At 51.4% G+C, this 16,835-nt stretch overlaps 3 protein-coding genes across 8 annotated transcripts in view; 2 read left to right on the forward strand and 1 right to left on the reverse strand.

Moving 5' to 3' along the window:
- PPT2 (palmitoyl-protein thioesterase 2) overlaps positions 1 to 4,405 on the forward strand; it is a 15,174-nt gene extending 10,769 nt beyond the window's left edge. For all 3 annotated transcript variants that reach the window (XM_032268977.1, XM_032268979.1, XM_032268978.1), the window contains exons 8-9: positions 3,327 to 3,381; positions 3,566 to 4,405. In XM_032268977.1, coding sequence (XP_032124868.1) covers positions 3,327 to 3,381; positions 3,566 to 3,709 — 199 coding nt within the window. In that variant the 3' untranslated portion in view covers positions 3,710 to 4,405. The remainder of the gene's footprint in view (positions 1 to 3,326; positions 3,382 to 3,565) is intronic.
- A 441-nt stretch (positions 4,406 to 4,846) lies between these two features.
- EGFL8 (EGF like domain multiple 8) lies at positions 4,847 to 8,085 on the forward strand. 2 transcript variants are annotated; one of them, XM_032268981.1, is made up of 9 exons: positions 4,847 to 5,377; positions 5,929 to 6,057; positions 6,283 to 6,405; positions 6,486 to 6,595; positions 6,689 to 6,784; positions 6,890 to 7,060; positions 7,153 to 7,232; positions 7,306 to 7,459; positions 7,719 to 8,085. In XM_032268981.1, the coding sequence occupies exons 2-9, from the start codon at positions 5,957 to 5,959 to the stop codon at positions 7,760 to 7,762; spliced, it is 879 nt and encodes a 292-aa protein (XP_032124872.1). In that variant the 5' UTR covers positions 4,847 to 5,377; positions 5,929 to 5,956; the 3' UTR covers positions 7,763 to 8,085. The 2 variants fall into 2 exon arrangements, with proteins under 2 accessions (XP_032124872.1, XP_032124873.1); XM_032268982.1 differs by lacking the exon at positions 6,890 to 7,060.
- AGPAT1 (1-acylglycerol-3-phosphate O-acyltransferase 1) lies at positions 8,021 to 16,338 on the reverse strand. Of its 3 annotated transcripts, none has more exons than XM_032268984.1 (7): positions 16,319 to 16,338; positions 11,109 to 11,311; positions 10,739 to 10,872; positions 10,230 to 10,405; positions 9,970 to 10,065; positions 9,771 to 9,843; positions 8,021 to 9,255 (listed from the first exon to the last, which is right to left on the reverse strand). In XM_032268984.1, exons 2-7 carry the CDS (start codon positions 11,300 to 11,302, stop codon positions 9,071 to 9,073), a joined length of 858 nt encoding a protein of 285 aa, XP_032124875.1. In that variant the 5' UTR covers positions 11,303 to 11,311; positions 16,319 to 16,338; the 3' UTR covers positions 8,021 to 9,070. The 3 variants fall into 3 exon arrangements, with proteins under 3 accessions (XP_032124875.1, XP_032124874.1, XP_032124876.1); XM_032268983.1 differs by lacking the exon at positions 16,319 to 16,338 and adding an exon at positions 15,574 to 15,903; XM_032268985.1 differs by lacking the exon at positions 16,319 to 16,338 and adding an exon at positions 12,363 to 12,934.
- Between the last annotated feature and the right edge of the window lie 497 nt (positions 16,339 to 16,835).

Raw genomic sequence — 16,835 nt, forward strand, 5'->3', positions numbered from 1 at the left:
AGATCGCACCATTGCACTCCAGCCTGGGTAACAAGAGTGAAACTCTGTCTAAAAAAAAACAAACAAACAAACAAAAAAAAAAGATTTTCATTCTACCTGGCTGGGCGCAGTGGCTCACGCCTATAATCCCAGCACTTTGGGAGGCTGAGGCAGGTGTATCACCTGAGGTCAGGAGTTTGAGACCAGCTGGCTAACATGGAGAAACCTGTCTCTACTAAAAATACAAAAATTAGCCAGGTCTGGTTGCGCTTGCCTGTAGTTCCAGCTACTTGGGAGGCTGAGGCAGGAGAATTGCTTGAAACTGGGAGGTGGAGGTTGCAATGAGCCGATGTGGTGCCACTTCACTCCTTAAGACATTTTTATTTTGAAATAATCTCATACTTAAGAAAAGTTTACTGCCGGGTGTGCTCTCATGCCTGTAATCCCAGCACTTTGGGAGGCTGAGGTGGGCGGATCATAAGCTCAGGAGATCGAGACCATCCTGGCTAACATGGTGAAACCCTTTCTCTACTAAAAATAACAAAAAATTAGCTGGATGTGATGGTGCACACCTGTAGTTCCAGCTACTTGGGAGGCTGAGGCAGGAGAATTGCTTGAACCTGGGAGGTGGAGGTTGCAGTGAGCTGAGATTGTACCCTGCACTTCAGCCTGGGTGACAGAGCAAGACTCCGTCTCAAAAAAAGAAGTTTGTGCCTGTAATCCTAGCATTTTGGGAGGCCGAGGTGTGAGCCCAGAAGTTTGAGACTACCCTGGGCAACATGGCAAACCCCCATCTCTACCTAAAATACAAAAATTAGCTGGGCATGGAGGTGTGCACTTGTAGTCCCTCCTGGCTACTCAGGACGCTGAAGTAGAAGAATTGGGCCTGGAAGGTTGAGGTTGCAATGAGCTGAGATCTTGCCATTGCACTCCAGCCTGGGTGATGGAGTAAGACCCTGTCTCAAAAAAAAAAAGTTTTTTTCCGGCCAGGCGTGGTTGCTCGCGCCTATAATCCCAGCACTTTGGGAGACTGAGGCAGGCGGATCATAAGGTCAAGAGATGGAGACCATCCTGGCCAATGGTGAAACTCTGTCTCTACTGAAAATACAAAAAATTAGCTGGGCGTAGTGGCATATGCCTGTAGTCCCTGCTACTCAGGAGGCTGAGGCAGGAGAATCGCTTGAATGTGGGAGGCAGAGGTTGCAGTAAGCCAAGATTGCACTTCTACACTCTAGCCTGGTGACAGAGTGAGACTTCATGTCAAAAAAAAAAAATGGCCGGGCGCGGTGGCTCACGCCTGTAATCCCAGCACTTTGGGAGGCCGAGGCAGGTGGATCATGAGGTCGAGATCGAGACCATCCTGGTCAACATGGTGAAACCCCGTCTCTACTAAAAATACAAAAAATTAGCTGGGCATGGTGGTGCGTGCCTGTAATCCCAGCTACTCAGGAGGCTGAGGCAGGAGAATTGCCTGAACCCAGGAGGCGGAGGTTGCGGTGAGTCGAGATCGCGCCATTGCACTCCAGCCTGGGTAACATGAGTGAAACTCTGTCTCAGAAAAAAAAAAAAAGAAAAAAAAAAGTTACCAAAATAGCAAAAAGCATTAATGTATACTCCTCACCTAGATTTCCCAAATGTTAACATTTTGTCATGTTTACATTAATATCTTTTTTCTCTAAAGATGTATACATTTATGTATGTTAATATATTTAAACATAAACATAGATTCAAATTGTCCTGAATATGAGCTCACAGATACAGTATTCTTACTAAAATTTTCCCAGCGTCCTATAGAAAAAAATATCCAGGCTGGGCGCTTTTCCAATGTCCTTATAGAAAAGAATTTGCAGGCCAGGCCGAGTGGCTCACATCTGTAATCCCAGCACTTTGGAAGGCTGAGGTGGGCAGATCACGAGGTCAGGAGTTGAAGACCAGCCTGGCCAATACGGTGAAACCCTGTCTCTACTAATACAAAAAATTAGCCAGCCTGGGCAATAGAGCAAGACTCCGTCTCAAGAAAAAAAAAAAAAGATCCAGTGGAAGATCCAAATCAGGATCCCATGTTGTATTTAGTTATCATATCTCTTTAGCCTTCTTTTTTTTTGAGACGGAGTTTTGATCTTGTTGCCCAGGTTGGAGTGCAATGGCACACAGTCTCAGCTCACTGCCACCTCCGCCTCCTTGGTTCAAGGGATTCTCCTGCCTCAGCCTCCCAAGTAGCTGGGATTACAGGCACGCACCACCATGCCCAGCCCTCCCAAAGTACTGTGATTACAGGCATGAGCCACCATGCCAGGCCTTTTTTTTTTTTTTTTAAGACGAAGTCTCACTTGCGCAGGCTGGAGTGCAGTGGTGTGATCTCAGCTTACTGCAACCTCTGCCTCCCGAGTAGCTGGGATTATAGGAACTTACCACCACACCTGGCTAATTTTTGTATTTTTAGTAGAGATGGGGTTTCACCATGTTGGCCGAGCTGGTCTCGAACTCTTGACCTCAGGTGATCTGCCCCCCACCTTGGCCTCCCAAAGTGCGGGGATTACAGGCGTGTGCCACTGCTCCAGGCCTCTGAAGTATCTTTTTTTTTTATTGACATGGAGCTCTCTCTGTCACCAGGCTGGAGTGCAGTGGCGTGATCTTAGCTCACTGCAACCTCTGCTTCCGGGGTTCAAGCGATTCTCCTACCTCAGCCTCCAGAGTAGTTGGGACTACAGGCAGGCGCCACCACAACCAGCTAATTTTTGTAGTTTTAGTAGAGATGAGGTTTTGCCATATTGGCCAGGATGGTCTCAATCTCTTGACCTTCTGATCCGCCCGCCTTGGCCTCCCAAAGTGGTGAGATTACAGGCGTGGGCCACCTTACCCGGCCTTAGTATCTTTTAATCTGGAATAGTTTTTCAGTCTTTGTCCATGACATTGATATTGTTGAAGCATATAGACCAGTTGTTTTGTAGAATTTCCCTCAGTTTGGGTTTGTTGGTTATTTTCTCATGCTTAGGTAATGCTTTTTTTGTTTTTTTGCTTTGAGATGGAGTCTCACTCTCGCCCAGGCAGGAGTGCAGTGGCGTGATCCTGGCTCATTGCAACCTCTATCTTCCAGGTTCAAGCGATTCTCCTGCCTCAGCCTTTGGAGTAGCTGGGATTACAGGCGCCTGTGACCACGCCTGGATAATTTTGTATTTTTAGTAGAGATGGGGTTTCGCCATGTTGGCCAGGCTGGTGTTGTACTCCTGCCCTCAGGTGATCCACCCACGTTGGCCTCCCAAAGTGCTGGGATTACAGGCATGAACCATTGTGCCCAGCGATTTTCTCCAGCTCTCCTGATAACCTTCCCCCAAATCTCTTTGTAGCTTCTTTGGTTTCTATGATGCAAATGAGACGGTCTTGGAGATGGAGGAGCAACTGGTGAGCCCCCCTGGGATTACTTTCCCTTCCATCCACTGTCCCGCCTCATTCTGGAGCCCTCTCTGTGACTCCTGAGCTGAAGGGTTTACCCTGTGGGGAGGAGGTTTACATGCCGGCAGTAACTCACTTTGTCTCTCCTTGTGTCTCTCTTCCATGCTTCCACGCCCCTTCGACCACCTTGAAGGTTTATCTGCGAGATTCTTTTGGGTTGAAGACTCTATTGGCCCGTGGGGCCATAGTGAGGTGTCCAATGGCCGGGATTTCCCACACAGCCTGGCACTCCAATCGTACCCTTTATGAGACCTGCATTGAACCTTGGCTCTCCTGAGGATATATTCAGGGGTCCCCAGGAAATCTCTAGTCCAGAGACCAAGTGGTGGCCTTGGAAAGCAGATGCCAGGCTCTGGTGTGCCTGTGACCACCTCATTGCTCCACACTACCCCCACCAACCTGGACTCCCAGAAGCCCTCTCCTCTGCTCCTCTGTGAATGACAAGTTCTGGCCTCCCCTACCTCATGTCCTCTCATTTGGGGGGTTGCTCCATGCTCTCCCTTTCTCTCAAGGTCGAAGTTGGGAAGTGAGAAACCATGTTTTTAACTTGTGGCTGCTTTTGCTGCTGCTGCTTCTCCGTATCTGGCTGTACGGGAGGAGAACCCACCCCCTGCCTACCACAGGGGTCTCCTTCCAGGCCACTCAGGACATTTTTAGCTTCTATTCTTCCCATATTCCCTTTTTTCTCTGAAGTCCTCTGTCATCAGCCCTCCCAACCCCTAAGAGGGACTACCCATGAGAGTGGGGTTTCTGAGGCTCCCCTATGGGGACAGTTCCGTTCCTGAAGTGTCAGTGTTGGGGAATATCTGTGGCCTGTGAGGCCCATCTCAGGTTTGGGGATCCCCCAGTCCCTATGATCAGTGTTGGAGTAACCCCTGGGAGCCTAGTTTCTTTGAGGCCCCAGGCCCTCTTTTAACTTCCCTTGAATGGGTGTTACCCCTGTATTTATAGAAATAAAGTTCCATTTCCTCAGTGTGACTTGGCTCATTTCCAGGTGGAGGGGACCTGGCTCCCTAAGGAGGGTGTGGACAGAGCTGAGGCCTGGGTGCCCAGATTCCTGGTCTAGGGTGGGGACCCCCTTGGTGTTTCCGCTCTCTCTCAATGCCCATTCTTTGTGGGTTCCTGATCCTCTGCGGGTTCTTTCCTGCCGAAGACAATTCTCTTCCTCTCCCAGTCCCCAAGATTGGGGGGCTAAGCTCAGGGCTCCAGTGGTTTGGGCCTCAGCCTCATGGGTGGAATGCGCTTGCCACCCCCAGGCTAGACGAGGGGGCCGAGGGTCAGGGTGGGCATTTGTTGTGCCCCTTTTGAGCTTTGTGGGCCAGAGCTGGGTGTAGGGCTGGACAATGAGCCTTCTCTTCTTGAAAGAAGAAATTTTGGCTGAGACAATAGAGCCCTGTCTGCTCTGGCATGGGGGGTGGTGGCTGACTCAATTTTGTTCCCCCTAAGCCCTAACAAATGTCATCAAGAGAGGGGGACAGTTTCCCCCTTGGTGCCCTGGGCTGCCCTCCTGCCCCTTTGTGACGACTTGCCCTTCTGTCTTTCCTCAGCTGATCTTGCTTCTCCCATGACCTGACCTGCTTTGTTCCTTGCAGCTGTTTCTCTCCCTGCCCCCCAACTCTCCCCTAGTCTGTGTAGTGTTAAAGGGGGTACTGGTGGTGTTACAGAGCTTGTATCTTCTGATTTGGGGAGTCCAGAAATGGGCCTCACAGGGTTGGAAAGACACTTCTAGGGAGCTCTTTGTTGGGGTGGAGATGAGGGTAGAGGGACTTGACCCTACTAAGCTGACCCAGCTGGAGCTGAGGAGGAGGCTTGTGGGAGGGGGCAGGAATGGGAGGACTCTGGCCCAGCCCCTCCTCTCCTTCTTAGCCCGCCAGGTCTACCCACTAGTCTGAGCTGCTTCTGCTGAGGCTGCTCTGCCTGAAGCCTCGTAGGAGAAAGAAGCCAGGTGGGAATGGGGAGATAATTTCAATGGGGAAAGAGTGGGGTTTACTCAGAGACTTGGGGGGGGCATGAGTTGAGGGGTGTTTTGTTGGAGCAAGGGATGAGCATTTAGGGTGTATGTAATGGTGTGTGAGGGGAGTAGCAGTGTGTGTAAGGTGTGGTTTCCAGGTGCTTGGTTTGTGTGTATGGTGTGAGGGTGTATAGCTAGCGTTTTGAAGGTATGAAGTTATAAGAGAGCATGTTAAAGACAGGAGTGCCATAAGGGGAGGGTTGACTGTCCCTCCAGATTGTGCAGAGGGCATTAGAAGTAAAAAGGTTAGAGCGGAGGTGGAGGGGGTGTGCTGGGGTGTGAGTTTTATGATGCTGAATGGATCATGATATGCTAAGGATAGGATAGTGTTGGGTGTACACACAGGTGTAGGCAATCCTGGTGGCTAGTATGTAAAAGTGAATGTCCTGACTCCCTTAGAGGGCACCAGCAGAGTGCCCTTGGAGGGGCTAGTGCTGGAGAAATTAATAGGAGAATGGCATCCATTAACCTTTTCTTTCGTGCAGCCCAAAGGGTCCGGAGTCAAAGAGAATCATGGGGTCCAGGGCTGAGCTGTGCACTCTATTAGGCGGACTCTCGTTCCTCCTGCTACTGATGTCAGGCAAGGGGGCCAAGGGTGGAGATCTCAGAGAGAGGTGACAACAGTGGGGGTGGGGCCTGGGGTGACCTCTTCTCGGGAGCCTTCTATTGGGGGTGGGACTTCACAGGCAAACAGAACTGTGAGTTTAGAAGGGGGGTGAGAGGCTGTCATCTGGAGGGACAGCGGGGTCTCAATAGCCCGTTGAGGGAAGTGGGACTCCTGGCTCCCCAGGGCCTGGCCTACTCAATCTCTCCCACCTCATCCTCTGGCATGGACGCAGTCCGGGAGTCTGCTCCAAGCAGACAGTGGTGGTCCCGCTCCGCTACAACGAGTCCTACAGCCAACCAGTGTACAAGCCCTACCTGACCTTGTGTGCTGGAAGGCGCATTTGCAGCACTTACAGGTGAGGGATGAGGAGATGGGACCCCAAGAACCGCGACCAGGACCCGTCCTCAGGGTCCTGAGCCGGTCGCTGTGTTCCAGGACCACCTACCGCGTTACGTGGCGGGAGGTGAGGCGGGAGGTGCAGCAGACCCATACAGTGTGCTGCCAGGGCTGGAAGAAGCGGCACCCGGGGGCGCTCACCTGTGAAGGTGAGGCTGGGTCTTCCAGGCGCTGCGGGAGGCGCGCTCCACGGAGCTGGGGGCTATCGGTTCGAGTCTGAACCCCACTTCCTCTGTCCACAGCCATCTGCGCCAAGCCTTGCCTGAACGGAGGCGTCTGCGTTCGGCCCGACCGGTGCGAGTGCGCCCCCGGCTGGGGAGGGAAGCACTGTCATGTGGGTGAGTCGACTCAGCCTTCCCCAGCGAGGGCTCCCTGACCTCCCCACCTACCCAGGCGCTTGCCCCCGCCCCCTCTCTCAGCCCCTTCCTCTTTTCGGTAACTAGACGTGGATGAATGTAGGACCAGCGTCACCATCTGCTCGCACCGTTGTCTTAACACGGCCGGAAGCTTCACCTGCGGCTGCCCCCACGACCTAGTGCTAGGCCCGGACGGACGCACCTGCAAGGAGGGGTCCCCAGAGCCCCCAACCAGTGCCAGCATACTCAGCGTGGCCGGTGAGCGGGCAGGAGTACGGGCCACCGCGGCGACCTGGGACAAGCGTCTGGGGTCGGGCAGCGGTCACGCTCTTGGTCTCCTTTGTCCCTAGTTCGGGAGGCGGAAAACGACGAGCGGGCTCTGAAGCGAGAGATTCGTGAGCTGCGAGGGCGCCTGGAGCGGCTGGAGCAGGTGAGCCAAGCCTGCGGGCTGGGGCGAGGCCAGACCTCACTATCAATACCCTGAGGCAACTCTTCCTTTGTAGTGGGCCGGTCAGGCTGGGGCTTGGGTCCGAGCGGTGCTGCCCGTGCCGCCTGAAGAGCTGCAGCCAGAACAGGTGGCTGAGCTATGGGGCCGGGGTGACCGGATCGAATCTCTCAGCGACCAGGTGCTGCTGTTGGAGGAGAGGCTGGGTGCCTGTGAGTCCTCATGCTCCTCCCTGCCTTGACCTATATTCCCCAACTTTCCCCAAGACCCCTCCCTTTCGAGCATGCCCTCTTTTCTCCATGCCCTTCTCCAACATTCACTATCATACCTTCCCAGGATCTCTCCACTTCCCCATCCTTCTCTTCTGAAATCCTGTCTCGAGCCCAATAGTTCCACTTACTGTTTGGTGAGAGTGGCAGTGTAGTCCACTCCAGGCTGACCACAGCCAGTCTCTGTCATGTCATTAACCAGGCTCCTGTGAGGACAACAGCCTGGGCCCTGGCCTCAATCATTGATAAGGAGCCTCTACAGCACCCCTGCCACCTAATTTATACAGAAACTGGACTCACAAATCCTCTGGGCTTGGCCAACTATGAGCTGCAGATAAGGCTATCAGCCACCAAAGAGCAATGAGCAATGGAAACTTCAGAGAGCTGAAGGAAGGCGGAGGCTGGTGTTGTTGGCCCACCCCTGAGTCTTCTGGCTGGGGGCAGATTGCCTGGGCAAGAACTGTTTCTTCAATAACAAATGTAACCACCAAGCACCCAGATCTCTCTCTCTCTCTCTTTATTTTCAGTTTTTTGCTGTTATCCAGATAATAAAAACCATCCACGCAAAACTGAGTCCCACCCTCTCCTTTTGCTCCCAGCCTACCTCCCCAGTTGTGGGAACAGGTCTGGAGTGAGAGGGAGGGAGTGGTTAATGCCACCAGAAAGAAATGAAAACTGGCTCAGAGAGGGGGAAGCCTCAACAGAAAAAGAAATAAATTAAAAGCCCTCCTATCCTCTCCAGCCAGGGTTCAGTTCCTTTCCCCAACTTCCCAGGGAGCAGAAGTGAGCGCAGCACCTGATGTCTGCCTCTTCCCCTTGTGTCTGGTGAGATGGTGCAGCAGGGCTGCAGGGGGTTGGGTGGGGTCAGGACCATTGAAGAATGGTACCATGGGGATAGAGAAAAGCAGAAATGTGGAGACCGAACTGGTATCCTGGAGTGTGCATGACCCTGGGCATCTGGGCAAGGGCAGGCATGAGACCTCTGAATTAGAAGAGTCCAGCCCCCACTGACAGGAGGCTCCACTGGGAGGGAAGGTGAAGGTGCTGAGGAAACTCCCAGGTTGAGCCTGGGAGGAGTGTTCCAGGTATTGGCTTCTAGTCACAGGGCGAGAAGTCCTCCTCATAAACGGATGTGTCCATTGAATCCATGGACTTTGGAGTGGGGGAGAATTGTTCCACAGAATGGATGAGTCCACTGGCCAATGTGGGGTGGAAAGGAAGAGAAGACCACAAAGGAAGAGACTCCACTGGGGATGGAATGTTCCCCACCCTTGTGTAGGCTGAGCCACTGTGGATGAGGGGGAGGCAACTGTGCCACAGAGAAGATGGCAGGAGGTGGGGGTCAGAGTGGAGACTGCACCGAGGCAAGAGTCCATGGGTGGGGCCAAGAGGGGGCAGGAGTGGCACTGTATCCACATTTGCTTCAGAAGTTGAAGATTCCAAAGAGGAGAATAAGTGGGGAGAGGGGAGACAAGGAAGAGGGCTTGGCCCTGCTTCAGGGCCCACTGGGTAGGTAGGCGTGGGTAAGAAAATGGGGACAGTTGGGAGGAAAGCTCAGAGCCGGGGTTCACCCACCCCCCCAGGCTTCTTCAGATAGTCACCACCACCCCTGCCATCAGTGGAGATTTCCCGGAAAACAGTGAGCATGGAGTGCCGGACTCTGTCAGCCAGAGCTGGGACGTCATCTGGTGTCAGCCCTTCTGTGGGCACTGGGGGCAGCACCCGCACCTGACATCGTCCTGGGGCAAGGGGAGCACCATCATGGCCTGTCCACCCAGGTCTTTGCCCACAGGTGGGGCCCAGCTTCTGAGTGACACTCTCTTCCTCAACCTTTCAGTTCTCTTCCCCCAACCCTGGACAACCATCCCTGGGCCTGTTGGCTGCCACCAGTTTTCTGAGGCTCTTCTGTACAAAGCCTTCTCCAATCCCCAGTTCAGACATCTCCTCAGCACCCCTCCAGCTCCTCATCTGGACTTGGCATTTACTGCTGAATGAGTGTTACTCATTACAGCTTTGTGCACACAGGCCTTAACCTTTCCTGCTAGATTAATGACAGCATCTCTTGGGACTAAGTGCTACCTATCTGGCAGGGTATGGTCATGCTTGGTAAAGACTTATTGGCTGATGTGGGGTCAGGCTAGGTGACTGTGTGGACATCTCATGGCTCTGACACTGAATGATCCCCCTGCCTCACAGGGATGTCCTCCCAGCCTCTCCGGACACACCCTATCCAAGACCTGCTCAAAGCCCTCACCCGAGGTGAAGCGGCGCTCCTTCTTGCAGTAGAAGTCTTGGTAGGAGGACATGACTATGGGGACAATGGGAACCTGGGGAAGGGGTAAAGCAAATCAGTTCACAGCTCTCTTCTGAGACCCCTACAGTAAGCCCCTTCCCAGAGATGAGGGAATGGTATGGGTTAGCGGCTGAGTAGCAGAAAGGACAGCAGTAATCACCTGGGCCTGTACTGCAAGATGGAAGGCGCCACGTTTGAAGGGCAGCATGGAGCCGTTGTGGTTTCTTGTTCCCTCAGGAAATACCCAGACCCTCACCTGGGGGAGAAAGAGGGTCAAGGAAGACAAATACATATGGAGGAGTCAGAGTAGATGTGATGTTATAATGGGACCCCTGAGGCTCATTGGCCCTGCATATCAGTTTATTTACAACTCTTCTACTCTCTATCCCTCCAATCCCCCATTTCCCCAGGATGACTCACGTCCTGGGTGAGCAGGGTCTGGGCGACCTCAGACATGACACTGATGGCATCCCCCGTGCGCTTCCGGTCGATGAAGATGACTCCTGCCAACCAGCAGGCCAGCCCAGCAGAGCCAGCCCACAGTAGCTCACGCTTGGCAATGGGCACACAGCGGCCTGGCAGTACTTCCATCATCCCTTGGGCAGGATGGGGGTGGGTGAGGATCAGGGTGGAGGCAGAGTGTCACAGAAGGCAACCCACCTCACCCAGATCATCACCCACTCTGGTAGGGACTGGAGATGAAGGAGACTAGGCAGGGCGAGCCCCAAGTGAAGGAAAGGGTGACCAAAGGTATATGTACCCTGCTTATGAGAGCAGTTCTATCCCAGGGAATGAAGGCCTTAGAGGGAGGCAAGGGGGCAATGTCCCAGCGGAAGGGGAATTGAGGATCTCTAGGAGAGGAGATTCTAGGGAAGGTTCCAGCAGGGGACGTATGGCTGGGGGAGGTGTGCCCTGTGGTGGGATCTCACCAAGCAGGTCGAGAGAGCTCTGGTGGTTGGAGACAACAACATAGGGCTGCGAGGGAGGGAAGTGGTGAGCCCCTCGCACCTCCACTCGGATCCCGTACAGGTATTTGATGTGGAGCAGCATTAGACGCAAGATCCTGTGGGGTCATGGCAAGGGGTCCCAGTGGGATCCATTGATGTCCATCTGCATGCCTCAGCTCCCCCCACCCTGCTGTCTTTCTGACCATCTTTGCAGTCCTCTCCCCATTCTGACCACCTTTGCTGTCCTCTGGTCTCTCAGTCTGTTCCACACACACTGCGCCCCCTTCCCCCACTCCACTACTCACTTCATACCCTTAGGTTCCCTCATCGCCCAACACCCCTTGCCTCTCACTTCATGTTCTCGACGTTGCGTCCTCGCACGGCACACACAGGGATGGCCAGCACAGCCAGGAAGAGGATCCAGCCATTGTAGAAGGCCATCTTGAAGAAGTACTTGGCACTGGGGCTGCAGAACCACAGGGTGGGCAGCAGGAAGAGCAACAGCAGGAAGAACAGCAGCATCCATACCCCTGGCCACAACTCCATTCTGGCCACCTGCAGGGGATGGGGCAGGGGACAATCAGCCTGATTTCTGGAGGAGAGTGGGATAGGCAAGGCACATTAGCAGGGTTGGGGGTTGGTGCTATGAGGACAAGGGCCAGAGACACAGTTCCACTGAAACCTTCCCAGTAAACTCTCTAGGATGAGGGTGGTAGACAGGGAGCTCAGGAATGCTCTCCCACCCCTCTTCCCAAAAGCTCCTTATGTATTCAGACAAGAGGCACAAGACATGGACAACTACAACTCACAGATGTCTGATAATAAATGACAATAAGAATGATAGCTCAGCTGGGCACAGTGGCTCACACCTATAATCCCAGCACTTTGGGAGGTGGAAGCAGGCGGATCACCTGAGGTCAAGAGTTTGAGAACAGCCTGGCCAACATGGTAAAACCCTGTTTCTACTAAAAATACAAAAAATTAGCCGGGTATGGTGGCGTGCACCTGTAATCCCAGCTACTAGCGAGGCTGAGGCAGGAGAACTGCTTGAACCTGGGAGGCAGAGGCTGCAGTGAGCCAAGATCATGCCATTACACTCCAGCTTGGGCAACAAGAGAGAAACTCCACCTCAAAAAAAAAAGAATGATAGCTAATGCTTGTAGCTGGTAAGGTCTTATAATGGTCTATACTTGTGCTGCCCAAGAAGGTAGCCACCACCTACATGTGGCTACTGAGCACTTGAAATGCAGATAGTCTGAACTGAGATGTGCTGGGAATGTAAAATGCACATCAGATTTCAAAGACAGAATAAAAAACCAAATGTAAGATATCCCATTATTAATCTTTTATACTGACTACATTTTTATAATCTTTTGGATGTATCATATTCCAGAAAATATGTTATTAAAATTAATTTCACTCTTTTTGCCTTTTAAAAATGTGGCTACCAGAAAAAAAATTACACATGTGGCTTGCATTATATTTCTGTAGAACAGCACTGGTCTATACATTAAGTTAAACTCTTAAAATGATCCATACAATAGTCTTGAAAGTATTATTATTTACATTTTATAGTTAATAGGCCCAGAGAGGCTAAATAACTTACCTGAGGTCATACAGCTCCTAAACAGCAGTTTCTAGGTTAAATCTAAGCTGCCTGTGTTCCTAACTACTTGGTTACACTGACACCGGTAGGTACTGCACGTATATATACCAACACAGCACACAGCAGATATGGCGATAGTGACAAAGCACCCACAGCCATATACCCAGGGACCAAATAGCAAGATTAAAGGTTTGTGTCACTAATGCCAACACACAGTCATACAAGGATTAACATGTTCACACACAGACACAAATTTATAATTACGCCCAGTGACAGATAAAGGAATGTAAATGTATAACTAGAAAAATCCCTCTCCACCCAGGCAGCTGCCCCATTCCTAGGTAAACTCATGGACATACCTGGAATAGCTATAAGACCAATCCTACCTCCAGACAGGAACACAAATCCTACTACCCTTTTCCTTCCTTCTAGTGACACTTTGTGTGGGCAGGTACATTGTGTAAGTTCTCACCAAGTGAAAAAAGGAGGGCAGGGAGTAAAGGGGACATAACAGCACCTGCCCTGGCAGAGGAAACGGCTCAAGAGGAAGAGGGGCAGGAACACAGGTTTTTCCTCCTTCCTCCACTCTGCCCCACTGCTGGGGGCAGGGTAACAATTCACAAAAAGGGTGTTCAGGCCAATACCTGTCATTTCTACTGAGGCGACAGGCACTGTCTTCCCATGATAGGAAGGGCTGTGCTCAAAGGTAAGCCCATTGCCAAGCAAGAAGGTAACAGGCAATAGAGGAAACAGGAGACCCTGCCAGCTGGAATACTGTAGGCTCTCTGAGCTGCTCTATCCCACTGCCCCTACAAGTTCAGAACAGCATCATTTCTCCCCGGAATTATGTGCAGTAGGCTCCTAACTCCCTCCAATCCATCTTCCACGTAGCAACCACAGATGTTTTTCTGTTAACACAGAAAAAATATTAACACAAAGTTTTTTCTGTTAACACAGAGTTTTCTGAAACACAGAGCATTTCCCTGTCTTGCTTAAAGGCTCTTCTTGACAGGTTGACTTCTGCTTCGACCACATCCTCACAAAACGTTTTCTTTTTGCTCCAGTCAAACTGATTCACTTCAGTTCCTCAGATACCATGATCTTTAATGCATCTGCACCTTGAACATGCTGTTCCCTTTGGCTGGAATGCCCACCTCTTCTCCTGCCTCCCACAGTTCAGTGTCATCTTTTGGAGGTCTTCCTGAAACCCTGCAGGCCTGTGCTTTCATTACACTTTTATTCTGATCAGTGGGTCTTGAAGTGTAGAAATGCAAATTATTAGACCTCACCCGGATCCACTGAATCAGAAATTACGGGCATTAGGCCCAGCAATCTATTTTTCTTTTTCTAACTCTGTCACTGGATCAAGTGATCCTCCAGCCTCAGCCTTCTGAAGTGTTGGGATTACAGGTATGAGCCATCATGGCTGGCTAGCAATCTGTATTTTAACATGCCCTCTGGTGAGTCTGGTGTGCACTTGAATTTAAGAACCACTGATCTTGACAACACACTATGTGCTGACATTTTTGTTTCCCTCCTTAGGCTGTAAGCAGCTTAAGGACAGGGACTCTGTCTTATCTCTGATGCCAAGACAATAGGAGTTAGAGTAGGTGGTCAATAAACACTTGCTGAACAGATTTTAAGGCTGCATACACACCCACAGACCTACAATTAATGAGATGGCAGTTCTGATCACAAATCAGATAGTTACCCTCCTGAGTAGTATTGACTACTAAAAGCCACTGAGAAAGTAACGAACACACCAAGCCTAATGGTAACCGGCTCTGAATAGATCATGTAATACATGGCCATAATGAAGGCAGAGTGACAATAATCAGGAAGAGGTCATCTCACAAGAGAAATGTACAGAATGGGATCAACATGCCACAGGGAAAGATGCTGCTCTCATCAAATGTGCCAACAGTGCAAAGAATGGAGGATAATGTCCATAAATAAATACCAATGATGGGGTTCACAGCAGGGTTAACCCTGTGACATACACGGAGCTCGTGGACACAGACTGTACACAGCCACTGGAAAGATGTTTGTGTAGAGGGGCACAGGCCAGGGAGGTCACCGAGGTAAGGAATGCAGGGATGGTTCTTTGCAGACCTGGAGACTCAGTTACCTTCTTCTCTAACACTTGATATTAAGTGACCTTCTTTGGAGAACAAAAGTCGAAGGATTTAGAAATGCAATGGAGGGCCAAATTTAATGAGCATATAGCTCACAAAAGATACTGATGATAAATTTATAGCACACATTCTATGGTCCTGTTACCTCAGTGTATCATGCAAAGGGGCATGCACATGTGTGATGTGAACTGTGACTGGGAAAACATAGCAAACAGGCCAATTCAATCAAACGAGAGTGTGGGCTATTCAACCAAGCCATGGGATCCTACACATGAAGACTAGTGCATATGGTAGGACCATGGACATGTCAGCCAAAGCAAAATAAGGTCTATAACTTTCACATGCTGAAATAAACATGCAAAAAAACATAAAACATGCAAGTAACATGAAACCATAGATCAGGTGCGATACATGAAAACTCACACTCGTGGTACTTGAACATGTCAAAACTGGATGTGAGACATGGACACAAGAATGGAGAATGGGCAATTCTGATAGAAAATAACATAATTTCTACACAGCCTATGGATAGCATAGGGACAACCTAGTTGCACACAAGCCATTAAACATGTCAAAGGCACACAGACTCAATGTAGAAAACATGGCTCCCATAAGGCATTTGTGTGTCAGTAAGGGTCTAGCAGTGTGGAAAGCCACTGAGAAACAAGAGGTCCTGTGCCCAGATGGAAACAGAGGCACCTAGGGGTATTTTTAAGAGGCAAATTCTGCGGGCCTTCTCCCTTAATGACCCCTCAAGAGTCACGTGGGGTCAAAGGGCAAGAAAAGGAATTGAGGAAGGTGTAGAGAATTCCCACTCCAGGATTCCCTGTGCACACTCCCAGTCCCAAATTCACAAGGGTTTCCATTTCTCCTCCCTCCCGTGTCTCTTCCATCCTTCCTCCCTCTCAGGTCCCCTCTCCTTTCCCCAGCAACCCTCTTCCCAGGCGGCCCCTCTCCTTTCCCCAGCAACCCTCTCCCCCAGTCGGCCCTCCCAGACCCAATTTCTCCCCTTCCCCTCATCCTAGTCCCTTTCAGCACCCTCCTCCCTCCTCCTCCCATCCCTTTCCCGCCCACACCTCAGTGGGGTGGGGGGCCTGGGGGGCTGGCCCCCTCCCCAACCAGGCTGCGGCAGCGGTGGTGGCGGATGGCTGTGTCTCTGTCTCTGTCGGGGTGTCGGTGCCAAGGGGGCGACGGGATTTGGGGGTGTCCTAGCCCCTGCCGATGGAGGGGAGGTGGGAGTGGGAGGTTGGGCCCATAGCGGTAGGAATGGTGGGGGGTTGTCCCCCCAGCACCCTCCCTCCCTCCCTCCCTTTCTGCTGTCTCTCTGAGGGCTGGGGCTGCTGCTGCCGCTATTCCCCCTCCACCCCTCCCCAACGCCTGCTGGTTTCCGGGGCTGGCCAGGAAGTGGAGGGCGGTGATGGGCAGCCCGTTTTGCCAATCGTTTCCCAGAAACTCAGGCGCCCCCCCCACCTCCTCCCCACCTCTACCACCAATATCCTTTTGCGAGCCCCGCCCCAGGACAGCTCAGCTGCGCTTTTCCTCTGTCTGTGCTCTTCCCTGGCTCCAGCTGCATCTTTTTTTCTCTAACCCCCTTTCGGCTCTGGATCCTTTGGTGCTGTATTCCTCCTTCGGCACATTCCTTCCTTTATTCTCCATCAGCTCTCTTTTTACTGCCACTTTTACTTGGTCTCTTTTTTTCTCAACTCCGGTTATCTGCTGCTTATTCCCCTCAACTATTCTCAAGGACCCCTTTTCCCGTCCCCCATTCAATTCTAAATATTTATCAAGCACCTACCTACCAGTGCCAAGCATTAAGTTCACCTCTCTTTTTTTTCTCTCCAGGGCTCCATCTCATCTCACCTCACTCTCCAGCCCTCTGGTCTGGTTTCTTTGCCCTTTGTCCCCCGCTATCTCCCAGCAGTCCATCTCCCCTCCTCCACCTACCCTCTCTGATCTGTAAAGAGATCTCTTTAGCCTTATCCCTTACCCTTTCCTTTCCATGCTTTTACCTCTGTACTTTTTTTTTTTTTTTTTTTTAAAGACGGGGTTTCACCGTGTTGGTCAGGCTGGTCTTGAACTCCCGACCTCAGGTGATCCGCCCGCCTTGGCCTCCAAAGTGTTTGGATTACGGGCGTGAGCCACCATGCTCGGCCTATCTCTGTACTTTTTCTTTCCTACTTCCTTCCTATCAGTCCTTACTTGCCCAAGCTGAGACAGCCCCTTCTCACAACATACAATATGGGTACATCTTTTCTTCCAATGGAAATTGGGCTTTAGGGCTGTTTTGTAGAAAAAAAGTGAGGAAGAATGACGATTCCTCGCTAGCCATGTATCTAGT

Source organism: Sapajus apella, unplaced genomic scaffold (assembly GCF_009761245.1).
Source record: "Sapajus apella isolate SASKATOON/1434 unplaced genomic scaffold, GSC_monkey_1.0 scaffold188, whole genome shotgun sequence".
Taxonomy (NCBI): Eukaryota; Metazoa; Chordata; class Mammalia; order Primates; family Cebidae; genus Sapajus; species Sapajus apella.